At 46.0% G+C, this 26,140-nt stretch overlaps 1 protein-coding gene across 6 annotated transcripts in view; it reads left to right on the plus strand.

Moving 5' to 3' along the window:
• Window positions 1-26,140, plus strand: part of LOC110528829 (collagen alpha-1(XVIII) chain) — a 73,524-nt gene that overhangs the window by 22,089 nt on the left and 25,295 nt on the right. The window contains exons 1-7 of one of the 6 annotated variants that reach the window (XM_036982576.1): window positions 3,279-4,765; window positions 19,099-19,646; window positions 21,249-21,329; window positions 21,472-21,525; window positions 21,672-21,747; window positions 22,383-22,439; window positions 22,936-23,090. In XM_036982576.1, coding sequence (XP_036838471.1) covers window positions 3,535-4,765; window positions 19,099-19,646; window positions 21,249-21,329; window positions 21,472-21,525; window positions 21,672-21,747; window positions 22,383-22,439; window positions 22,936-23,090 — 2,202 coding nt within the window. In that variant the 5' untranslated portion in view covers window positions 3,279-3,534. Of the gene's footprint in view, window positions 1-3,278; window positions 4,766-19,098; window positions 19,647-21,248; window positions 21,330-21,471; window positions 21,526-21,671; window positions 21,748-22,382; window positions 22,440-22,935; window positions 23,091-26,140 lie in introns of those variants that run through there. The other 5 variants (XM_036982578.1, XM_036982579.1, XM_036982580.1 and 2 more) reach the window with 5 other exon arrangements.

A 26,140-nucleotide genomic window follows, 5' to 3' on the forward strand; every position in this document is an offset into this window, starting at 1 on the left:
TAAATTCATTGGTAATTTGTGTGAGATTGAGGGCATTAAGCTTAGATTGTAGGATGGCCGGGGTGTTAAGCATGTCCCAGTTTAGGTCACCTAGCAGTACGAGCTCTGAAGATAGATGGGGGGCAATCAATTCACATATGGTGTCCAGGGCACAGCTGGGGGCAGAGGGTGGTCTATAGCAAGCAGCAACGGTGAGAGACTTGTTTCTGGAAAGGTGGATTTTTAGAAGTAGAAGCTCGAATTGTTTGGGCACAGACCTGGATAGTATTACCGAACTCTGCAGGCTATCTCTGCAGTAGATTGCCACTCCACCCCCTTTGGCAGTTCTATCTTGTCGGAAAATTTTTATAGTTAGGGATGGAAATTTCAGGGGTTTTGGTGGTCTTCCTAAGCCAGAATTCAGACACGGCTAGGACATCCTGGTTGGCAGAGGGTGCTAAGGCAGTGAATAAAACAAACTTGGGGAGGAGGCTTCTAATGTTAACATGCATGAAACCAAGGCTTTTACGGTTACAGAAGTCAACAAATGAGAGCGCCTGAGGAATGGAAGTGGAGCTAGGCACTTTTGGGCCTGGATTAACCTCTACATTACCAGAGGAACAGAGGAGGAGTACGATAAGGGTACGGCTAAAGGCTATAAGAACTGGTCGTCTAGTGTATTCGGAACAGAGAGTAAAAGCAGCAGGTTTCTGGGCGCGATAGAATAGATTCAAGGCATAATGTAAAAAAAAAAGGTATGGTAGGATATGAATACAATGGAGGTAAACCTAGGCATAGAGTGACGATGAGAGAGATATTGTCTCATCATTTAAAACAGGTGATGTCGCCGCATGTGTGAGAGGTGGAACTAAGGCATATTGAGCAGGGCCAGAGGCTCTACAGTGAAATAAGACAATGATCACTAACCAGAACAGCAATGGACAAGGCATTAGGGAGAGGCATGCATAGCCGAGTGATCATAGGGGTCCAGTGAGTAGTTAAGCTGGCTGGAGACACGGCGATTCAGACAGCTAAGGGGCCGGGGCTAGCAGGCTAGCGGAAGAAGTCTGTTGTAGCCTCCTCGTGCAGTTCCATCGGCAGACCAGCCGTGATGGATTAGTAGGGTTCCGTGTAGGATTAGGTTCCGTGTAGTAAAGGTGCCCAGTCCAATTGGCAAAATAAGCAGGTTGTTGGGTAGCATCCAGCCATTTTAGCTGCTGTGCCTTCATAAGAAAGGTATTCACTCCTCCGTTCCATGGATGATTTACCCTGAGAGGAGAGGGTTACCTGGGCACCATGTCAACTCATAGAGGGAGGGAGAGGAGGGAGGGAGAGAGCAAAGTTAGGGAGAGGAGGGAGGGAGAGAGCGAAGGGTGGGAGGGGGGGAGGGGAGGTAGGGAGAGGAGGGAGGGTGGAGATAGAGAGACAACATTGGTGTCCATTTTAGCTATGAATGAAGCTGGATTTTGTAAACGCTATTGTACAATTTGAATGTGGTTTACTGGTAAGTGGAATAGAACAGAACGATTGTATTATGCCAATCAGATTGAGAAACTTCTCTGGGCTTACTTTTGAGCCAATAAATCAACTTATTTTTGGAAATGAACAGTGTGAAAACCCAAGACCGGTGGAGAGAGGCCCATGTCACACTGGCAAGCCAGAAGAACATCCATTTTATTACCATTTCAAACCAGTCCAACTGAACCATAACAACCTACAGTTATCATCACACCAGTTCAAACCAGTCCAACTGAACCATAACAACCTACAGTTATCATCACACCAGTTTAAACCAGTCCAACTGAACCATAACAACCTACAGTTATCATCACACCAGTTCAAACCAGTCCAACTGAACCATAACAACCTACAGTTATCATCACACCAGTTCAAACCAGTCCAACTGAACCATAACAACCTACAGTTATCATCACACCAGTTCAAACCAGTCCAACTGAACCATAACAACCTACAGTTATCATCACACCAGTTCAAACCAGTCCAACTGAACCATAACAACCTACAGTTATCATCACACCAGTTCAAACCAGTCCAACTGAACCATAACAACCTACAGTAATCACATGCATATGCTCATGCGGAACGGCGAGAGAGACAAGTGTGTGTGTTTGTGTGTAACTTTTCCAGCAGAATGAGATATCAGTGCTTCTCTAGGAGTCCATCAGTCATGTGGTTGGGGTGCATTAGGGGTGCATTAGGGGTTTAGGAGGGGTAGCAGGGTTGTGGGAGGTCTGTCTGTGTCAGGAGGAATGTGCAACAGCTGGATAGTGAAGGCGGACAGGGACGGGGGTGACGGGGTAACTGGGCATCAGGGGCACCCAGGACTGAGCCAGGCTGTGGGAACCATGGAGCGGGGAAATTACTGGAAGTTTTCCTCAGATGAGGCTATGGGCTGGCCGTTTGGCCCCTGGGGCCCGAGAGCTTAAAAACTCTATTGAATCAGATACGCTCCTGCTGAACCTCTCCGCTCTCAGCTGTTCTCCCTCGTTTTCTTCATCCCTCGCTCTGTCTCGGTCGGTCGGTCACTCTCTCTCTCTCTCTCTCACTCACTCACTCACTCACTCACTCACTCACTCACTCACTAACTCACACAGCTGTAAAATAATGAATGACCTCAAAGGTATGGCCAGTTATGTAATACATTTTTACAAGAGCTGTGAGTAGATGATGGAGTTCACCAACCTATTCACATTTATAATGGTAGTGGTGGCTATATGAACCCAGTGAATGGGCCTCCCTCTCTGTCTCTGTCTCTCTCTCTCCCTTCAGTCCCTTTTCAGCCCAGGGGGAGTATTAGGGTTCTATGAGTCAAACCTACCTCAAGAAAGCTCTTCTCACAATCCCGCTAACTTGATTGATAGTTAATTAACTGCAATACACTTTCTGACTGGAGTAGTGTTCCGTAGACAATGAGGAGTAATCACAACATTATTATTGGAGCTGTGGACTATTTTTATTTTATTTTGGAAACATTGATTAACTACTTCATTTGAATATCAACCAGTCAGCAGAGACTGTTTAGTGTTCCCTATCAAACAACCCAGATATTTTCCTTCTAGGGAGGGAGTGTGTGTGTGGTGTGGTGTGTCTTCTGTCTGTGTGTGTGTGTCAGTGTGCATGTTCTCTTCATTGAGGACTGTGTGTCTGAGGGGACCCACTCATCAACCTAGCAACAGGAGGGAGGGGCCAGGATGTGAGGGAGAAATTCATATTTGCCAATGAAGCCCCTCTCCAGCACAGTAACCCCTCCTCCTCATGTGGATTTCCCTGTGTGTGTGTGTGATGATTCTGCACTGGGCCGGTGCAAGGAGTGAAACAGTGAGCTGTGCTAGAGGGAGAGTCAGTGTGTGTGTGCATGCTAACAGTGTGCCTTATGGACAGAGGGGGCTTGAGTGACTGTTGACTAGCCGGCTAGTAGGTGGAGGAACAGTAAGAACACAGACAGAACTCCGTGCTTGTTGGATCCAGTGTTTGTTGTGGAATCTATACTCTCAGACCAGGAGGTTCTGGGTGACGGTGGGTTGAAGGAGCGGGATGTCTAAGATGACGTTGTGGTTGGGCCTCCTCCTGGCTCTCAGCGCAGGTCGTCTGGATGCTTGGTTCTGGAACAAGGACCCTGATCCTACTACCCAAGCCCCAACGAAGGCTCCGCCACTGGGCAAGGCAGGAGGACAGCTCAAGAGAGGTGAGGAGAACCTGGCAGGGGTTGGGGCAGAAATCATCAACGTGGCTGATGGGATCCGTAAGTTTGTGCAGACGTGGGACGCGACCCCAGCCACTTGGACTGACAGAGGAGTGGCGAGCCCTACCACACAGATGGCTAATAAGGAGGAGTCTGTGTCTGGGGAAGGGTCTGGGGCTAAGGAAGGATCTGGGTCTGGGGAAGGATCTGGGTCTAAGGAAGGATCTGGGTCTGGGTATAAGGAAGGATCTGGGTCTGGGGAAGGATCTGGGGCCAAGGAAGGATCTGGGTCTGGGGAAGGATCTGGGTCTAAGGAAGGATCTGGGTCTGGGTATAAGGAAGGATCTGGGTCTGGGGAAGGATCTGGGTCTAAGGAAGGATCTGGGTCTGGGTATAAGGAAGGACCTGGGTCTGGGGAAGGATCTGGGTCTAAGGAAGGATCTGGGTCTGAGATGGGTTCAGGATCAGGGTCTGGTTCAGCGTCTGGTGTAGGGTCTGGGTTTGGATCGAGGAATGAGTCTGGTGTAGGTTCAGGGACCGGCTCGGGTTCGGGGTCAGGGCTTGGAGAAAGGGAAAGTGTGGTTCTCCCCACTAACCTAACAGGGGTGGTGGAGGATGACCTCACAGGGGTTGAGGGGGTGAAACAGGGCGAACCAAAGACCAACCTCTCTGACATCTCTTCTCATGACCACAATGGAACCTGCCACCTTGTGCCCTCTGATTGGCCAATCTGCATATCAAGGGGGTCAAAGAATTTCTCGCTGCCCAACTTCCTGAACCACACCTCTGTGGAGGAGGTTGGCGTGGCCCTGAGAGAGTGGGCGTGGCTGGCCAAGGCGGGGTGCCACCATGGAGCCGAATGGTTCCTCTGCCTCCTCCTCGTGCCCAGGTGCTCGCTGCCTGGCCAAGTGCTCAACAAGGTTCCCCTGCTGCCCTGCTGCAGCTTCTGCCAAGTCCTGCAAGACAGCTGCTGGCCAGCCCTGGATGACGGGCGACTTCCTGTAGAGTGTAATTTGCTGCCCGACAGGGATCAGGAGGCGGGGTTGCGGTGTCCGCCATGCGTGTCAGTTAGTAATCGGAAAGGTAAAACCGCGGGTTAGAATGTATCCTGTTTGGAGATACATTTTGAATCCGGTTGTCTGATCATGACAGGTGTGTGTGTGTGTCTGCATGTGCACGTGTGATTAACACACCTTTGTGAAGTAGCATAGACACGCGTTATCCTCACATTTGAGCGACTTCAAAATGCTTGGCGGCGGTGGGGACTTTCAGTCAGGGACTGCTGATGATTGTACATTGTTTTGGGGTCAATCATACTCCACTGACGTGCTCAGAAGTGTGACATGAACACAAGCATGACTGACTGGCACTATAGACCACCAACCTGGGACCATTTGCATGTTGTGTATGAATGTTAACGTTAATAATCATGTTTTGTCTGCATAGACTGGAGACAATCCATGAAATATACATAAAGCATAGGACAAAATCATGCTACAGCATGTTGTTTTCACACAGTGGAAAATACATGTCCTGCATTCTTCCCAATACAGCATTTATTCAGATATGCTCGTACTGTAGGTTGGACTTGTGATTCATGTGATGCAGTAAAGAAGCATATGGAGAAGTGGAAAATGCACACTGTTTAGAATCTGTTCTCCAGGGTTCGGCCCCACAAAGGGACAGGAAGACTTCTATAAGCTCTACCTGGGCTTTAGCTCGGCAGGCTATGGCAGCTCAATAAATCATTCCCTGCGGAGTATGCATGGGAGAATTGATTGTCTGAGTTCAGAGTCACAGCACATAAAACGCATCAAGCCATATTTATCACACAGCTGTTTTCCCGTGGGGATTTGTAAGTGCTCAGGTTTCTTAGCATGTTATTGAACATGTTTTTCATTGTCCGTGTTAACTTTACTTTTACCAAGTAGGGTAGGAGTTCAGATAAAGTTGAAATGTTATCATAAACCATAGTCCTATAAAATAGGGGTTAGGCTGTAAAGCCACTATTTTTGGAAGGCTCATTTAAAAGAAATGCATAGCAGTGTACTAGTATATATATATATATATATATATGTCACTGTTTTCCTTTAGTTGTAATACATGACAGAATAGGTCAATATGAGACAGGATAGAAAGACTGTTTCCTTATATTGGCTGTACTCATTTCATCATAGTTTGCACTCGTAGTGTTTTTGCCCGACAAGATAAATTACTTCAGAACATGTTCATTTGTGATTTACTTGGTGCTTCTGTTTGCCAAGCAAAGCAGTGGAACAGCACCGTGCTTGTCAGCATGTCGTTCTCTTCTGGGATGCATTCCTAGACTTGTACATACACACTGTATCAAACACACACACACACACACACTCAGATGCGCACACACACTCAGATGCGCACACACACACACTCAGATGCACACACACACACACACACACACACACACACACACACACACACACACACACACACACACACACACACACACACACACACACACACACACACACACACACACACACACACACACACACACACACACACACAGTGCACTCTTTCCTTTGTTTACTTGAGTTCACTTGTCATTTGAGATGGGAGTTTAAATGGAAAGTCCCTGTTTTGTTGTGGAGTTGATGTTAGTCTGTTTTATGGGGACTGTCCCTTAGGCCTCTCTACCACTGTTGTGCCTTTTTCTATTCCAGTATCCTGTTTTACTGAGTTCACTAAGTTTGTCCTATCAGCAATGGAGGTGGAGATGGAGGAAGGGATGCATGGGTTGATGGGTAGGCTGATGATGGACCTATAGGTAGAAGGATGGAAACAAACTATTACAAACAGCCATCTTAAGATTTGACTCAACTATCTGGCTGAAGAGGGTCAACCATCTTGTCTCTGTCAATCTACAAAGCATTTTCACGCCACTATCTGTACCAATGGAATTCGGCTTGGTGGGCGACAATCAATCCGACCCTTATCGAGATTCGAGATTCGCCACCTTCCTTTCATTGCCATCTTTATATTACATAGCCTCCATACTGCATTCTAGTATTTCTGGGACTCAATCAATGTCTGAAATCAGTGATCATGAGGATTGGAATGTAGAATGTTTCTTGGAGGAGTGCATGATGCATTCTCAGCAGAGCAGACCACTGCAGTCTGAACAATGGTTTCATCTCATCCACACTGGTGCTGTTATGGACAGTATGGGGTGCGTGGCTGGGGGTGGAAGATTCATGGACAATGATCTGCTCTGGGGAAGAGTGTGGCGATTGTGCTCTCTGGTTTGGGAGAAAGGGTGAGGGTGTCTTTGCGTGCCCCCTTCCAACAAGGAGCTGTCTGATTCGGGCCAGACCGGGGCACTGAATCTCCACGAGGGGTCATGGGTCTCACCCACATTTTTACACAGTCTTTCAGTAACGGTCGAAATCAGTCAATGAAACATCCAGTCATCCGTGTGAAGAAGAGTAAAGAGAAAAACAAAGAGAAAGAGAGAGTCATTTGTGTCGGGGATTTACCAGTTCATTACATGTGAAGGTTCACGTTGGTTCACTGGGAAACAAGTGGGTGGTATAGCATGCTTGTTGCCCGCATTGATGTTATCATGCAGTGGATCATGTTTCGTAATAAACAAGTCTTGATTTTTGTAATATCTGTTATGTAAACGGGTTTTATAGGTATGTAGGTAGCAAAACCCTTGCTCTACAGTATAACCCAACCCAAATCACTCAGACAGTTGAATTCCCAGAAGATTCCAAGTATGGGCAAAATATCGTAAAGATGGGCCCTTGCCAGAGAAAACCTACCTGCTGTGGCGCCAAATGTTATGTTATGTTATGTTATGTGTGACCAATCCAACCATTAGCTTGAATAGCAGAATGGGGCTTTTCTGACATTCAGCCAATTGAGCCAATGTACAAGGTTGGATTTAGTGATGTCATCTTTGTGGAGTGCTCTGCTTTCTTGTTTCCTGTTCCATCATCAATCATTTTTAACTGACCATAGCCGGGGTTTGGCCAATATGGATTAAGGGCTGACCTGGAACAGTGGAAATGCCATAGATGTCACAGCTGTGTTGCCTCACTCTGAAGTGTTAACTGATGGGCTTTCAGTTCTGGCACTGCTCCCCCTTTCTGTAGCTCTCCATGTCCAGTTGGTCTGGTCCTCTGGGATGTGTCACAGCTGGAGAGGTTGGACCATTCAGACTTTCTAACAGGGGGGTCCTTGGAGAGGATGGAAAGTGGAGTTAGATACTCTATATCTCAAACACCAGCTGACATCTGTCTGTTTCTGGTACAGTAAGATCAGTGTTTCACATTACAGCCTGTTCCAATGGTCTTTGATGGGCTCGTCACCAACTGTAACAAGCATTGCAAGTTAGCACCAATAAACAATGATGATGGTTTCATTTTTGGCTACTTACATTTATTTTATTTATTTTTTTACCCCTTTTTCTCCCCAATTTCGTGGTATGCAATTGGTAGTTACAGTCTTGTCCCATTGCTGCAACTCCCGTACGGACTCGGGAAAGGCAAAGGTCAGGAGCCGTGCGTCCTCTGAAACACAACCCTGCCAAGGGTTGCTTCTTGACACAATGCCCTTAACCCGGAAGCCAGCCGTACCAATGTGTGGGAGGAAACACCGTGCACCTGGCGACCGAGTCAGCGTGCACTGCGCCCGGCCCGCCACAGGAGTCGCTAGAGTGCGATGGGACAAGGACATCCCTGCTGGCCAAACCCTCCCCTAACCCGGACGACACTGGGCCAATTGTGCACCGCCCCATGGGTCTCCCGGTCTCGTCCGGCTAAGACAGAGCCTGGACTCGAACCAGGATCTCTAGTGGCACAGCTAGCACTGCGATGCAGTGCCTTAGTCCACTGCGCCTCTCGGGAGGCCACCGGCTACTTACATTACTGTAATTAAAGTACATTCTTATGTCCGTACAGTAGTTTTTGGCACTGTCATCTTTGAAACCTGGGGGTTTAAACAAACAGTTGTTTGATGTTCGGCCTCTGGGTCTCTCTGATGCATCATTGAATTAGGAAAATAGTTTTCTGTTGCTCTTTGCACACAGTTAGTAGGCCTTCTTATTTTCCCAAGCAATTACTTATTACAGTTTTCAGACGAAGAAAACAGCACCATTTCTTCAGCACGGTCTCGAGGCAAGGAAGCCTTTTACAACGAAGTAGCACTCTGTTAAGTTTTTTTATTGTTCACTGTGACATACCTAAGTTTATTTAAAACAGAGTGAAACTCAGACATGAGGTAACTAGATGGACTGTAGTTGAGTCAATGTTTGGGTTGCGGGACATTTTAGGTACGCCCTCTTGGCTTGTTGTAAGAGGAAGCTCTTTGCTAGGATAACAGAAGTGAAGAGGAGAGGATGAAGATAGGATAGAGAGGCGAGGGGATAAAATAATGTTATACAGTACATACGGAAAGTATACAGGCCCCTTGACTTTTTCCATATTTTTGTCACATTACAGACTTATTCTAAAATGGATTCAATATTTTTTTCTCCTCATCAATCTACACATATTACCCCATAATGACAATGCAAAAACAGACTTAGATTTTTTTGTTGTTGCAAAAAACACCTTATTTACATAATTATTCAGACCCTCTGCTATGAGCCTTGAAGTTGAGCTCAGGTGCATCCTGTTTCAATTGATCATCCTTGAGATGTTTCTACAACTTGATTGGAGTTCACTTGTGGTAAATTAAGTTGATTGTACATGATTTGGAAAGGCACACACCTGCCTATATAAGGTCCCACAGTTGACAGTGCATGTCAGAGCAAAAACCAAGCCATGAGGTCGAAGGCATTGTCCGTAGAGCTCCGAGACAGGATTGTGTCAGCATTGAAGGTCCCCAAGAACACAGTGGCCTCCATCATTCTGTGCAATCGGGGGAGAAGGGCGTAGGTCAGGGAGGTGACGAAGAACCCGATGGTCACTCAGACAGAGCTCCAGAGTTCCTCTGTGGAGATGGGAGAACCTTCCACAAGGACAACCATCTCTACAGCACTCCACCAATCAGGCCTTTATGGTAGAGTGGCCAGACGGAAGCCATTCCTCTGTAAAACGCAAGACAGCCCGCTTGGAGTTTGCCAAAATGTACCTAAAGACTCTCAGACCATGATAAACAAGATTCTCTGGTCTTATGAAACCAAGATTGAACTATTTGGCCTGAATGCCAAGCGTCACGTCTGGAGGAAACCTGGCACCATCCCTACGGTGAAGCGTGGTGGTAGCAGCATCATGCTGTGGGGATATTTTTCAGTGGCAGGGACTGGGAGACTAGTCAGGGCAGAGGGAAAGATGAACGGAGCAAAGTACAGAGTTCTCAGGACCTCAGACTGGGGTGAAGGTTCACCTTCCAGAAGGACAACGATCCTAAGCACACAGCCAAGACAACGCAGAAGTGTTTTTGGGAAGAGTCTTGTCCTTGAGTGGCCCAGCCAGAGCCCGGACTTGAACCAAATTGAACATCTCTGGAGAGGCCTGAAAATAGGGGTGCAGCAACCCTCCCCATACAAGCTTGAGAGGATCTTAAGAGAAAAATGGGAGAAACTCCCAAAATACATGTGTACCATGCTTGTAGAGTCATACCCAAGAAGACTTGAGGCTGTAATTGAGTAAAGGGTATGAATACTTATGTAAATGTAATATTTAGTTTTTTTTAACTTTTAATACATTTGCTAAAATGTCTAAACCTTTTTTTTGCTAAATCATTATGGATTATTGTGTGTAGATTGATGAGGGAAACATTTTTAAAAAATCAATTTTAGAATAAGTCTGTAACGTAACAAAATGTAGAAAAAGTCAAGGGGTCTGAATACTTTCTGAATGCACTGTATATACAGCTAAATATATCAAATTTCAACACTGACATAAATGTAACTGTTTATTTTATTCACTAAGGAAGATTGATTCATTCTCAGTGTAATGTATTGTTATGGATATGAATGACTGCAGGTTGGTGTATGTATTCATTGGCAAGGAGGGTTTTTGTAGCTACAAGATTTCTCACGGTTTTTCTAGATTGTATTCGTATAGTGCTTTCAATCATGTCTAAAAGTACTTCATACCGTAACTCACCCTCATCCACTAGCACCTACCTGGGTGATACAACATGGCAGCCATTTTGTGCCTCACAGAAACCACCCACCACACATCAGCTCCAACTAGTTTTCTCAATGTATGCGTTGCATGCAAACCCTCCTCCTGGACATATTAAATGATTAGTCATGGTCTGAGAGCCAGTCGTTAGCCCTCGTCCCGAGCCACTTCAGCATGTTTAGACTGGCAGGCCTGTTGTGCTGGGCTCTGGGCCCAGACGCTGGGTACTGTACTTAACAAAGCTTATTGTACACACACACACACACACACACACACACACACACACACACACACACACACACACACACACACACACACACACACACACACACACACACACACACACACACACACACACATCCTAGTTTTGTTTTGGGTTCTTTAGTTTGTGCATGACATTCTATGGTCAGTGCATGCATTGTTTAGGCCACTCACTTCACAAAATGATGCTGCCATGTTATTCCAAATATGGAAGTTCATGATATAGCAGGTGACATACAGAGATCAGGTGACTATCAGGTGAATGAGCTCAGCTGACAGACATACAGTGCATTCAGTATTCAGACCCCTTCACTTTTTCCACATTGCAGTCTTATTCTAAAATTGATTAAATTGTTTATTATCCTCATCAATCTACACACAATACCCCATAATGACAAAGCAAGAACAGGTTTTCAGATTTTTTTGCAAATTTAAAATGTGCACTGTAGGCCATGGATTTTCCAATCTGGGGGAGGTGGGAATATATTCCCTATTGGGATGGGACATCTGTAGTACGTAATCGACAGGATATTCCCTTAATCTATGTCTGACTGGGAATCCCTGGAAAGCTGCAAGGTTCCCTATTACTGCAGTGCTGTGGAACGTCTCTGAGTGTTGCCAGGATAGCGTGAAGGATCAGACCAGTGTGGAGAATCATGGAATCATGTCAGATTGGGAACAGGGAAGGGAAGCTGCCTGCCTGGCCAGCCACCCTGGTCCCATGTGGCTCAGCTACTAAATGACTGAAATGAAATGTGATCCTGGGATGTGGTGGTGGTGTTCCCACGTTCTCCTCTGTCAACACGACATCTGCCTGCATGGGAATCCCCATTCAATGCAGTGCAACTCAGTCCCAGTTGATTTTGTATAGTGCAGTACAAGTGAGTGAGTCGATGGATTCTCTGTTATGACATCCATGTTGGTAAACATGGCTGGTATGTAACTGACAATACTTTCTGACAGCTATAGTGGATACATTCCATATTCCTCTTTTGTTCTTTCTCTCTTATCTAACTTTTTCATTATCATTCATTGTAATTTTCGGTAGACAGAAATCAGTTACTCCCTGAGGCTCTTTTGTGACTCGGGTTAGTGTTGGGTTAGTGTCTGCGGTAGTGTTGGGTTAGTGTCTGCGGTAGTGTTGCGTTAGTGTCTGCGGTAGTGTCTGTGGTAGTGTTGGGTTAGTGTCTGCGGTAGTGCTGTGTTAGTGTCTGCGGTAGTGTTGGGTTAGTGTCTGCGGTAGTGTTGGGTTAGTGTCTGCGGTAGTGTTGGGTTAGTGTCTGCGGTAGTGTTGGGTTAGTGTCTGCGGTAGTGTTGGGTTAGTGTCTGCGGTAGTGTTGGGTTAGTGTCTGCGGTAGTGTTGGGTTAGTGTCTGCGGTAGTGTCTGCGGTAGTGCTGAGTTAGTGTCTGCGGTAGTGTTGGGTTAGTGTCTGTGGTAGTGTCTGGTTAGTGTCTGCGGTAGTGCTGAGTTAGTGTCTGCGGTAGTGTTGGGTTAGTGTCTGCGGTAGTGTCTGCGGTAGTGTTGGGTTAGTGTCTGGTTAGTGTATGTGGTAGTGTCTGGTTAGTGTCTGCGGTAGTGTTGGGTTAGTGTCTGCGGTAGTGTCTGCGGTAGTGCTGAGTTAATGTCTGCGGTAGTGCTGAGTTAGTGTCTGCGGTAGTGTTGGTTTAGTGTCTGCGGTAGTGTTGGGTTAATGTCTGCGGTAGTGTTGGGTTAGTGTCTGCGGTAGTGTTGGGTTAGTGTCTGCGGTAGTGTTGGGTTAGTGTCTGCGGTAGTGTTGGGTTAGTGTCTGCGGTAGTGTTGGTTTAGTGTCTGCGGTAGTGTTGGGTTAGTGTCTGCGGTAGTGCTGAGTTAGTGTCTGCGGTAGTGTTGGGTTAGTGTCTGCGGTAGTGTTGGTTAGTGTCTGCGGTAGTGCTGAGTTAGTGTCTGCGGTAGTGCTGAGTTAGTGTCTGCGGTAGTGTTGGGTTAGTGTCTGCAGTAGTGCTGAGTTAGTGTCTGCGGTAGTGTTGGGTTAGTGTCTGCGGTAGTGTCTGCAGTAGTGCTGAGTTAGTGTCTGCGGTAGTGCTGAGTTAGTGTCTGCGGTAGTGTTGGGTTAGTGTCTGCGGTAGTGTTGGGTTAGTGTCTGCGGTAGTGTTGGTTAGTGTCTGCGGTAGTGTCGGGTTAGTGTCTGCGGTAGTGTTGGGTTAGTGTCTGCGGTAGTGCTAGGTTAGTGTCTGCGGTAGTGTTGGTTAGTGTCTGCGGTAGTGTTGGGTTAGTGTCTGCGGTAGTGCTGAGTTAGTGTCTGCGGTAGTGTTGGGTTAGTGTCTGCGGTAGTGTTGGGTTAGTGTCTGCGGTAGTGCTAGGTTAGTGTCTGCGGTAGTGCTGAGTTAGTGTCTGCGGTAGTGTTGGGTTAGTGTCTGCGGTAGTGTTGGGTTAGTGTCTGCGGTAGTGTTGGGTTAGTGTCTGCGGTAGTGTTGGGTTAGTGTCTGCGGTAGTGTTGGGTTAGTGTCTGCGGTAGTGCTGAGTTAGTGTCTGCGGTAGTGCTAGGTTAGTGTCTGCGGTAGTGCTGAGTTAGTGTCTGCGGTAGTGTTGGGTTAGTGTCTGCGGTAGTGTTGGGTTAGTGTGTGCGGTAGTGTCGGGTTAGTGTCTGCGGTAGTGTTGGTTAGTGTCTGCGGTAGTGTTGGGTTAGTGTCTGCGGTAGTGTTGGTTAGTGTCTGCGGTAGTGTCGGGTTAGTGTCTGCGGTAGTGTTGGTTAGTGTCTACGGTAGTGTCGGGTTAGTGTCTGCGGTAGTGTTGGGTTAGTGTCTGCGGTAGTGTTGGGTTAGTGTCTGCGGTAGTGTCTGTGGTATTGTTGGGTTAGTGTCTGCGGTAGTGTTGGGTTAGTGTCTGCGGTAGTGTTGGGTTAGTGTCTGCGGTAGTGTTGGGTAGTGTCTGCGGTAGTGTCTGTGGTAGTGTTGGGTTAGTGTCTGCGGTAGTGTTGGGTTAGTGTCTGCGGTAGTGTTGGGTTAGTGTCTGCGGTAGTGTCTGTGGTAGTGTTGGGTTAGTGTCTGCGGTAGTGTTGGGTTAGTGTCTGCGGTAGTGTTGGGTTAGTGTCTGCGGTAGTGTCTGCGGTAGTGTCGGGTTAGTGTCTGCGGTAGTGTTGGGTTAGTGTCTGTGGTAGTGTTGGGTTAGTGTCTGCGGTAGTGTCTGCGGTAGTGTTGGGTTAGTGTCTACGGTAGTGTCGGGTTAGTGTCTACGGTAGTGTCGGGTTAGTGTCTGCGGTAGTGTTGGGTTAGTGTCTACGGTAGTGTCGGGTTAGTGTGTGCGGTAGTGTTGGGTTAGTGTCTGCGGTAGTGTTGGTTAGTGTCTGCGGTAGTGTCGGGTTAGTGTGTGCGGTAGTGTTGGGTTAGTGTCTGCGGTAGTGTCGGGTTAGTGTCTGCGGTAGTGTCGGGTTAGTGTCTGCGGTAGTGTCGGGTTAGTGTCTGCGGTAGTGTCGGGTTAGTGTGTGCGGTAGTGTTGGGTTAGTGTCTGCGGTAGTGTTGGGATAGTGTCTGCGGTAGTGTTGGGTTAGTGTCTGCGGTAGTGTCTGCGGTAGTGTTGGGTTAGTGTCTGTGGTAGTGTCTGGTTAGTGTCTGAGGTAGTGTTGGGTTAGTGTCTGCGGTAGTGTTGGTTAGTGTCTGCGGGAGTGTCGGGTTAGTGTCTGCGGTAGTGTTGGGATAGTGTCTGTGGTAGTGTTGGTTAGTGTCTGCGGGAGTGTCGGGTTAGTGTCTGCGGTAGTGTTGGGTTAGTGTCTGTGGTAGTGTCTGGTTAGTGTCTGCGGTAGTGTCGGGTTAGTGTGTGCGGTAGTGTTGGTTAGTGTCTGCGGTAGTGTTGGGATAGTGTCTGCGGTAGTGTTGGGTTAGTGTCTGCGGTAGTGTTGGGTTAGTGTCTGTGGTAGTGTCTGGTTAGTGTCTGAGGTAGTGTTGGGTTAGTGTCTGCGGTAGTGTTGGGTTAGTGTCTGCGGTAGTGTTGGGTTAGTGTTGGGCTAACCGGGCCACAGCTGTGACTGCCCTAGCGCCCTGTCAGATGGACCAATAGCAGGTTCATCCGATGAGAAGCTTCCTCCCCCTCGCCCTCTCTGCCTCCCACTAATTGGCTGAATTCCCACAGGATCTTCAGCTAAGCTTCGGTTGACGTGCAGGTTTAGAATGTAGATAGCATAACAACAGTGTCCAGTGAGACCCTAGCTGGCTTTGCAATATGGTGTGGGAGTGAGTACAGGCTGTACAGAGTAAGTGGTGTTGCTGTGTTAGTGTGTGGAAACACATGTTTGAGATTAGTCCAAAAAGTGTTGAGTCTCCACTTTTGCCCATTGAGAAGTTAGATCCCCTTTAGGATACAACATTAGCTATTGGAATAACTCCTCATGGTTCAGTCTAGATCCTCTGAGACTTAATGACTGTGTTACAGAGTCCACTTCCCCGGTTTAAGTTTACATCACTGGAGGGATAGGAAATCTCAAGTATCTCTGGTTCGTGTGACATTCACATTGTACAGTGTGGGCTTTTCTGAAAACATCTGTCATAAATCTACTCTGACAGTTCACCCATGAGAGGATGTCTGTCTGTCCAGTGTTTAGTTCCCTAGAGGTGCTATTTCATGTGAATGTGATGGTTAGTCTCATGTAATTTCCTCATTTCCCTCTAGGCTATTTGAGTCCATGGGAATTGGATTACAGTCAGACGTTTTTCCATGCTAAAACAGCCCAAGTTCATTTGACACAGTCTTTGCCTGCTGAACCCCAACACTCTCTCCATAAAGCCTTATTTTTGCTTTTATTTTACATCTACTACCTACCTTGGTCAATCAGACTTACTGCTGCGCTTGAAAGACAATGTGAGCTGTCACGAGATCTGCTATCGCCCATCATAGAAACATAGAAGGGTTCATCATTGACCGCATACTGTAGACCCGTGAACCGTTTTGACCTGTCCTAGGTGAGGTTGAACCATTAACTAATAAAGTCTGAAGCCCAATTGACTCTGAAACCCTATTGAGTCTGAAACCCTATTGAGTCTGAAACCCTATTGAGTCTGAAACCCTATTGAGTCTGAAACCCTATTGAGTCTGAAGCCCTAGTGTGTCTGAAACCCTATTGAGTCTGAAACCCTATTGAGTCTGAAACCCTATTGAGTCTGAAGCCCTATTGAGTCTGAAACCCTATTGAGTCTAAAACCATATTGAGTCTAAAACCCTATTGAGTCTGAAGCCCTATTGACTGTGAAGCCCTATTGAGTCTGAAACTCTATTGAGTCTGAAACCCTATTGAGTCTGAAGCCCTATTGAGTCTGAAACCCTATTGAGTCTGAAACCCTATTGAGTCTGAAACCCTATTGAGTCTGAAGCCCTATTGAGTCTGAAACCCTATTGAGTCTAAAACCATATTGAGTCTAAAACCCTATTGAGTCTGAAGCCCTATTGACTCTGAAGCCCTATTGAGTCTGAAACCCTATTGAGTCTGAAACCCTATTGAGTCTGAAACCCTATTGAGTCTGAAGCCCAATTGAGTCTGAAACCCTATTGAGTCTAAAACCATATTGAGTCTGAAACCCTATTGAGTCTGAAACCCTATTGAGTCTGAAACCCTATTGAGTCTAAAACCATATTGAGTCTGAAGCCCTATTGAGTCTACTGGGGTTGGTCCACGTGGCCTGAGGTTTGTCATTTCACTCTGCAACAGACCTTTGCTGACATTTTGCTGACCTTTCGCTAGGTCAGTTGATTTACATTTGGTTGGGTTGTCAGGCAACGTGAATTCAACGTGAAATCAACAAAACATTTCACCACGTCATTGGATTTTAGTTCAAAGTTGGGTGAAAAAAATACTAAATTCCCTTACGTGGATTACTTTTTTCAAATCCAATCCGTTTTCCACTTTGTTTCAACATCATCATATATCTTTTTTTTTGTTGAAATTATGTGGAAATAACGTTGATTCAACCAGTTTTTGCCCAGTGGCTTTGTTGTTTACTTCACTGCACATGTATGTGTATGACCTGAGGCACTCATCCTGGCTAAGTCACTTGGTGAAGCACAGCACACCAATCAAGGCATGATGCTTTCTAATCTGCTACTGCACTGTGCACTTGTACCCTTCGGTAACCTCATGTCAATGATAAAGTACTCTGTGTATGCTTACTCTATGCCCTTAACAACTGACTCAGGATCAGTTTGGCTGTTTAGCTGAGGGTTAAGTTTGGGGGTATGGTAAAGGAAGATGGTACAGGCTGGGAAAAAAAGGAGCTGTCTAGAAGCTAAAATGATTATTCGGCTGTCCCCATAGTAGAACCCTTTGAAGAACCCTTTTTGGTTCCAGGTAGAACTAGGGTTGCAAAGCTACCAGTAGTTTACCAAAGTTACCGGAATCTTCATTGTCATTTTTGGTAATTAACAGAAAATATATGGCAATCTATCATAACTTTGGTAATTTATACTTGAATAACTTTTACAAAATGATACAATATATAGGATTATGTTTTTAAATATCTGTGTCCATATTGGCCACAGGTTTCTAGTATATAGGATTATGTTTTTAAATATCTGCGTCCATATTGGCCACAGGTTTCTAGTATATAGGATTATGTTTTTAAATATCTGTGTCCATATTGGCCACAGGTTTCTAGTATATAGGATTATGTTTTTAAATATCTGTGTCCATATTGGCCACAGGTTTCTAGTATATAGGATTATGTTTTTAAATATCTGCGTCCATATTGGCCACAGGTTTCTAGTATATAGGATTATGTTTTTAAATATCTGTGTCCATATTGGCCACAGGTTTCTAGTATATAGGATTATGTTTTTAAATATCTGTGTCCATATTGGCCACAGGTTTCTAGTATACCATCTGGTTCAGGAGAAAATAGCCTAAATAATTAAACTCTGCAACTCGTACAACTATTGACTTTTTTCACAACTGCCACCAGTTTGATGCTGAAACAGTGTCAACAAATTCATAGTAAGATAAATAAAAGTGTGTAAAACAATTTTTTATATATATTTCATGCTGAATCCCTCATATTAAACACCAATGATATTCACTAAGTTGATGGTTTATATTTTGGATAATGTTTTGCAGCTTTTATATTCAATGTTTTATTTGAAAATCATCTTATTTAATTATTTAATATACTGTATGTTACATGTGGTAAGGTCACACAGAGGGCCAGAGATAATTACAGACACCTGTAATAATCTGAAGTACCCAAAAGGGACACTAGATGTCTTGTGATAGATTAAATAAAATCCTTGAAAGATACCAACATTCTGGTAATTTACTGGTAAACTTTTAAAGTTTCCAGTAATATACCCTCCCTTTGCAATGCTGGGTAGAACCCTTTTGTGTTCCATGTAAAACCCTTTTCACAGAGGGTTTTACATGGAACCCAAAAGGGTTATCTTATGGGGACAGCCAAAGAACCCTTTTTGGAGTGTATAGCTGATCCTAAACCAGTGGTTAAGTGCGCAGCGTAAACAGGAGCTGAAAAAAAGTTTTGGTCCAGAAACAACTCAAAAGTCCCGAAGCCCTGGACACTTCATGTAGACTAGATCTGAAATAAGCCCTGAGCACTTAATGTAGACTAGATCTGAAATAAGCCCTGGGCACTTAATGTAGACTAGATCTGAAAGAAGCCCTGGGCACTTCATGTAGACTAGATCTGAAAGAAGCCCTGGGCACTTCATGTAGACTAGATCTGAAAGAAGCCCTGGGCATTTAATGTAGACTAGATCTGAAATAAGCCCTGGGCACTTCATGTAGACTAGTTTGAAAGAAGTCCTAGGCACTTCATGTAGACTAGATCTGAAATAAGCCCTGGGCACTTAATGTAGACTAGATCTATAAGAATTGGACAAATCAGAATAAAGTGCCATTTTTATTATACTGCTTACTGTCTATCCAGTGTTTTCAGATCTATACAGTGCCCTGGGATCTAAGTTAGGGCTAGTGCTTTGTTTCTGGACTGGGACAATGGGACTCCTGTACTGTAAGCGCTGGCTTCGTGTGTGTAACCTCACTTCCTGTCCTGTCTCCTCCCCTTCAGCAGAGAGTGGTGTGACTCTACTGCAGCTGATCGGAGGCCTGCCTCCTGATGAATCCCAGGCCGGTCCGGGGGGGAAACCCGCCTACTACTTCGGAGGGCAGGACGGGCTGATTGCTGCGGGACAGCCGGCCCTGTCCCACCTCCCCAACCCCTTCTACAGAGACTTCTCCCTGGTCTTCCAAATCCTCCCCTCCAGCCCCGGGGTCCTCTTCTCCATCACAGACGCCTCCCAGAAGTTCATGTATGTGGGGGTGAAGCTGAGCGCCCCAGACGCTGACGGCAGGAATCAGAAGATTCTGTTCTACTACACAGAGCCCGACTCGGAGGCCTCGTACCTGGCCGCTAGTTTCACTGTGCCCTCCCTGGACCTAGTCTCCTGGACCAAGTTCTCTCTGTCCGTGTTCAACGACCAGGTAACCTTCTTTATGGGGTGCGACGCCTCTGGGAAGACGGTGAAGTTGGAGCGCTCGCCGGATGACATGGAGCTGGACAGGGGGGCGAACATCTTCGTGGGTCAGGCGGGAGGCGCGGACCCTGACAGGTTCGAGGTACAGTATGGATCGCCAACCACACCTCTAATGCTGACCTGACCACACATATTTACCTCAAACTTTATTGTTCTCTCATGTAAAACATCTTTATTGTTCTCTCATGTAAAACATCTTTATTGTTCTCTCATGTAAAACATCTTTATTGTTCTCTCATGTAAAACATCTTTATTGTTCCCTAATATAAAACATCTTTATTGTTCCCTCATGTAAAACATCTTCATGGTTCCCACTTGTAAAACATCTTTATTGTTCTCTCATGTAAAACATCTTTATTGTTCTCTCATGTAAAACATCTTTATTGTTCTCTCATGTAAAACATCTTTATTGTTCCCTCATGTAAAACATCTTCATGGTTCCCACTTGTAAAACATCTTTATTGTTCTCTCATGTAAAACATCTTTATTGTTCTCTCATGTAAAACATCTTTATTGTTCTCTCATGTAAAACATCTTTATTGTTCTCTCATGTAAAACATCTTTATTGTTCTCTCATGTAAAACATCTTTATTCTTCCCTCGTGTAAAATATCTTTATTGTTCCCTCATGTAAAACATTGGTATAACTCTTCCCCTAAAGTCTCTGTCGTTCTGCACCCCCACCCTCAACCCTCGTTCTGGTGTCAAACCCCATGTGACCATCACATGTGGTTAGACGGGTCAGTGACTATGCTGAGGGGTCAAAGGCCAGACGACAGGACAGGTCAGCTAATAGATTTACTAGAGGGAGGAGGGGTTAGTAGTGCTGTGTTAGTGAGATGTGACTGGCTGTCTGGCTTTCCTGTTGCCAGTGACACATACCTGACTGAGATTCCTGAGGGAGCGATTAGTGAGGGATTTACCCCCAAACAATGTGAGGGTTTAGGTTTCATCTCACTCACACCTGCTGTTCTTAACAGACAGTGTATTGAAACATGCATTTTCACAGTCTAACTCTATCAGGCCTCTGGGAGAGATGTAGAACCCTGTCATTCTCATAGTCTAACTCTATCAGGCCCCTGGGAGAGATGTAGAACCCTGTCCTTCTCATAGTCTAACTCTATCAGGCCCCTGGGAGAGATTTAGAACCCTGTCATTCTCATAGTCTAACTCTATCAGGACCCTGGGAGAGATGTAGAACCCTGTCATTCTCATAGTCTAACTCTATCAGGCCCCTGGGAGAGATGTAGAACCCTGTCATTCTCATAGTCTAACTCTATCAGGCCCCTGGGAGAGATGTAGAACCCTGTCATTCTCATAGTCTAACTCTATCAGGCCCCTAGGAGAGATGTAGAACCCTGTCATTCTCATAGTCTAACTCTATCAGGCCCCTGGGAGAGATGTAGAACCCTGTCATTCTCATAGTCTAACTCTATCAGGCCTCTGGGAGAGATTTAGAACCCTGTCTGTTGTTTCAGCAAGACTCTGTCTGTTCTGAGTTAGTAAGGCCACGGTCAGTCAGAAACATCCTCTTTACATTTGATTGTATATTAATGGCTTAGATCCTGACTAGAATCATTCAATTCATACTGCCCCAATGGCTGTACAGTATCTCCTTTCTCACAGCCATCAGTGTGTTTGTCTGTGTCTCTGTGTGTGTGCCTGTGTCTGTGCGTGTTGTGCAGGGGGCGATCGCTGAGCTGAACGTGGTGGGTAACCCTCGAGCAGCTGAGTTCCTCTGTGAAGATGATGATGACTCAGACGCTGTGAGTGATTAGACTGTAGAACCAGACACAGTTTAGTAGGAATATGATATGATTCATGTCAACTAACATTTTCTCAAATGCCTTGACTTGTCTCTGTTTGTCTTGCTGTCTCTCTCTCTCTCTTTCTCTGTCTCTCTCTCAGGCCTCAGGTGACTTTGGCAGTGGGGATGGGGACAGAAGAGAGACCGGCAAAACTGTAAAGGAATCTTCTTTATCCTATGTTGTCCTGTTAATCTATTCTGTGATGTGGAAATAGAAGGAAGGATTTACTGTGAAACTATTGGATCAGGGTCTGACTGTCCTGTCTAACCTTCCTCTCCACCCTCTCTTCCCTCCTGTCAGACCACACCTCCATCTCTCCGACCAGTGCCAGAGCCCCCTCTGACATCATCAGTGAGCGACAGGCTCTCAGAGACAGGTCAGTGGGCTGAGTTGAATAATGATGACATCATCTGTGAAGTTATCCTCTAAAATATTACTTAGGTTTATTGAAAATGCCCTTATAATAGTGAACCAACCAAGCTATATTTAGAGTAACTGCAGTGCTAACAAAAACAGTTGATGTAAAAACTGTGAAACTATCTGTCATGGAAATATGTACCTAGTGTAATACCACACTACTTGAGAACCTTGTTGCTCGTTACATACGGTATGCTGGGATATACAGCACACTAGCACCTTCTAGTGTAGAAGGTAGACATTTTCCTTCAAGAGTGGCTGATTGTAAAGAAAAATGAAAGGGGGATACCTAGTCAGTTGTACAACTGAATGTATTCAACTGAAATGTATCTTCCCCATTTAACCCCTCTGAGGGGGGGGGGGGGGGGGGGGGCTGCTTTAGTCGACATCCACGTTATCGGTGCCTGGGTTAACTACCTTGCTCAGGGGCAGAACGGTAGATTTTTAACTTGTCAGCTCGGGGATACGATCCAGCAACCTTTCGGGTTACTGGCCCAACGCTCCTACCCACCAGAGGAATGTTGATAATTGTTAGTGTTTTCTAGTGTACGAACTAGGCATGCAGGTAAGTGTGTTTGTGTTGATTGACTGTAGGTGACAGGAATCATCAGACCTCAGTAGAGTCCAGACCAGGATCAGGAGGTCAACCAGGTAGGTCACTGGAAACTTTGTCTGTCTGTCCGTCCGTCCGTCCGTCCGTCTGTCTGTCGGGCTATATTATAAACACTCTCCAATGAGGTCCAGCGGAGTTCCCTGACAACCAGTCCCTGATTTCAGGACAGTATACCCTTACCACTCCATGTCAGAATTCAGGGAATCTGCACTGGACTAGGTTGATGAGATCTCATCATGCCCTCAGCATGTCCTGTCTGCATGGAACTCTGTGGAGTAGTTTGGCATGAAACTGTAGAATATATTGGCATGGAACTCTGTGGAATAGTTTGGCATGGGACTCTGTGGAACAGGTTGGCATGAAACTCTGTGGAAGGGGAGGACAAAGGTAGTAGGATGCTAACTGAGGATAGAGGGTGCTAGTGAAAGTGATGATGACAGCAACATTCATACCGATGATGACCACGATGTTACTTCTGACGTCTATTCTAACACCCAACTCTCCCTCTCTCTGTGTCTCTCTGTGTGTCGTCAGGCCCTAGTGGTTCTAACGGAGTGAAAGGGGACAGAGGGGAGAAGGGCAGTCCAGGGGACAGAGGTCCCGCCGGTCCAAAGGGGGAATCGGGGTCTTTCTCCAGCTCTGCTTCTTCCTCTGGCTCTTCATCAGGCGGAGGAGAACGTGGAGAAAAGGTACTGCATGCTGCCTGGCACAGTATCAAATTTATTTTATATAGCCCTTCGTACATCAGCTGATATCTCAAAGTGCTGTACAGAAACCCAGCCTAAAACCCCAAACAGCAAGCAATGCAGGTGAAGAAGCACGGTGGCTAGGAAAAACTCCCTAGAAAGGCCAAAACCTAGGAAGAAACCTAGAGAGGAACCAGGCTATGTGGGGTGGCCAGTCCTCTTCTGGCTGTGCCGGGTGGAGATTATAACAAAACATGGTCAAGATGTTCAAATGTTCATAAATGACCAGCATGGTCGAATAATAATAAGGCAGAATAGTTGAAACTGGAGCAGCAGCACAGTCAGGTGGACTGGGGACAGCAAGGAGTCATCATGTCAGGTATTCCTGGGGCATGGTCCTAGGGCTCAGGTCCTCCGAGAGAGAGAAAGAAAGAGAGAATTAGAGAGAGCATATGTGGGATGGCCAGTCCTCTTCTGGCTGTGCCGGGTGGAGATTATAACAGAACATGGCCAAGATGTTCAAATGTTCATAAATGATCAGCATGGTCGAATAATAATAAGGCAGAACAGTTGAAACTGGAGCAGCAGCACAGCCAGGTGGACTGGGGACAGCAAGGAGTCATCATGTCAGGTAGTCCTGGGGCATGGTCCTAGGGCTCAGGTCCTCCGAGAGAGAGAAAGAGAGAAGGAGAGAATTAGAGAACGCACACTTAGATTCACACAGGACACCGAATAGGACAGGAGAAGTACTCCAGATATAACAAACTGACCCTAGCCCCCCGACACATAAACTACTGCAGCATAAATACTGGAGGCTGAGACAGGAGGGGTCAGGAGACACTGTGGCCCACTCCGAGGACACCCCCGGACAGGGCCAAACAGGAAGGATATAACCCCACCCACTTTGCCAAAGCACAGCCCCCACACCACTAGAGGGATATCTTCAACCACCAACTTACCATCCTGAGACAAGGCTGAGTATAGCCCACAAAGACCTCCGCCACGGCACAACTTAAGGGGGGGGGGGGGGGGGGGGGGGGGGGGGGGGGGGGCGCCAACCCAGACAGGATGACCACATCAGTGACTCAACCCACTCAGGTGACGCACCTCCTCCAGGGACGGCATGAGAGAGCCCCAGTAAAGCCAGTGACTCAGCCCCTGTAATAGGGTTAGAGGCAGAGAATCCCAGTGGAAAGAGGGGAACCGGCCAGGCAGAGACAGCAAGGGTGGTTCGTTGCTCCAGAGCCTTTCCGTTCACCCTCCCACTCCTGGGCCAGACTACACTCAATCATATGACCCACTGAAGAGATGAGTCTTCAGTAGAGACTTAAAGGTTGAGACCGAGTTTGCGTCTCTGACATGGGTAGGCAGACCGTTCCATAAAAATGGAGCTCTATAGGAGAAAGCCCTGCCTCCAGCTGTTTGCTTAAAAATTCTAGGGACAATTAGGAGGCCTGCGTCTTGTGACCGTAGCGTACGTGTAGGTATGTACGGCAGGACCAAATCAGAGAGATAGATAGGAGCAAGCCCATGTAATGCTTTGTAGGTTAGCAGTAAAACCTTGAAATCAGCCCTTGCTTTGACAGGAAGCCAGTGTAGAGAGGCTAGCACTGGAGTAATATGATCAAATTTTTTGGTTCTAGTCAGGATTCTAGCAGCCGTATTTAGCACTAACTGAAGTTTATTTAGTGCTTTATCCGGGTAGCCGGAAAGTAGAGCATTGCAGTAGTCTAACCTGGAAGTGACAAAAGCATGGATTAATTTTTCTGCATCATTTTTGGACAGAAAGTTCCTGATTTTTGCAACTTCCTTATGTCTGAAACACATTCTTCTAGCAAGGGCAATTTTGGGGCTTCACCATGTTTAATTGAAATGTACAGCTGTGTGTCATCTGCATAGCAGTGAAAGTTAACATTATGTTTTCGAATAACATCCCCAAGAGGTAAAATATATAGTGAAAACAATAGTGGTCCTAAAACGGAACCTTGAGGAACACCGAAATTTACAGTTGATTTGTCAGAGGACAGACCATTCACAGAGACAAACTGATATCTTTCCGACAGATAAGATCTAAACCAGGCCAGAACTTGTCCGTGTAGACCAATTTGGGTTTCCAATCTCTCCAAAAGAATGTGGTGATCGATGGTATCAAAAGCAGCACTAAGGTCTAGGAGCACGAGGACAGATGCAGAGCCTCGGTCCGATGCCATTAAAATGTCATTTACCACCTTCACAAGTGCCGTCTCAGTGCTATGATGGGGTCTAAAACCAGACTGAAGCATTTCGTATACATTGTTTGTCTTCAGGAAGGCAGTGAGTTGTTGCGCAACAGCCTTTTCTAAAATTTTTGAGAGGAATGGAAGATTCGATATAGGCCGATAGTTTTTTATATTTTCTGGGTCAAGGTTTGGCTTTTTCAAGAGAGGCTTTATTACTGCCACTTTTAGTGAGTTTGGTACACATCCGGTGGATAGAGAGCCGTTTATTATGTTCAACATAGTAGGGCCAAGCACAGGAAGCAGCTCTTTCAGTAGTTTAGTTGGAATAGGGTCCAGTATGCAGCTTGAAGGTTTAGAGGCCATGATTATTTTCATCATTGTGTCAAGAGATATAGTACTAAAACACTTGAGTGTCTCTCTTGATCCTAGGTCCTGGCAGAGTTGTGCAGACTCAGGACAACTGAGCTTTGAAGGAATACGCAGATTTAAGGAAGAGTCCGTAATTTGCTTTCTAATAATCATAATCTTTTCCTCAAAGAAGTTCATGAATTTATCACTGCTAAAGTGAAAGTCATCCTCTCTTGGGGAATGCTGCTTTTTAGTTAGCTTTGCGACAGTATCAAAAAGGAATTTCGGATTGTTCTTATTTTCCTCAATTAAGTTAGAAAAATAGGATAATCGAGCAGCAGTAAGGGCTCTTCGGTACTGCACAGTACTGTCTTTCCAAGCTAGTCGGAAGACTTCCAGTTTGGTGTGGCGCCATTTCCGTTCCAATTTTCTGGAAGCTTGCTTCAGAGCTCGGGTATTTTCTGTGTACCAGGGAGCTAGTTTCTT

Source organism: Oncorhynchus mykiss, chromosome 7, assembly GCF_013265735.2.
Source record: "Oncorhynchus mykiss isolate Arlee chromosome 7, USDA_OmykA_1.1, whole genome shotgun sequence".
In the NCBI taxonomy this organism is placed as follows: domain Eukaryota; kingdom Metazoa; phylum Chordata; class Actinopteri; order Salmoniformes; family Salmonidae; genus Oncorhynchus; species Oncorhynchus mykiss.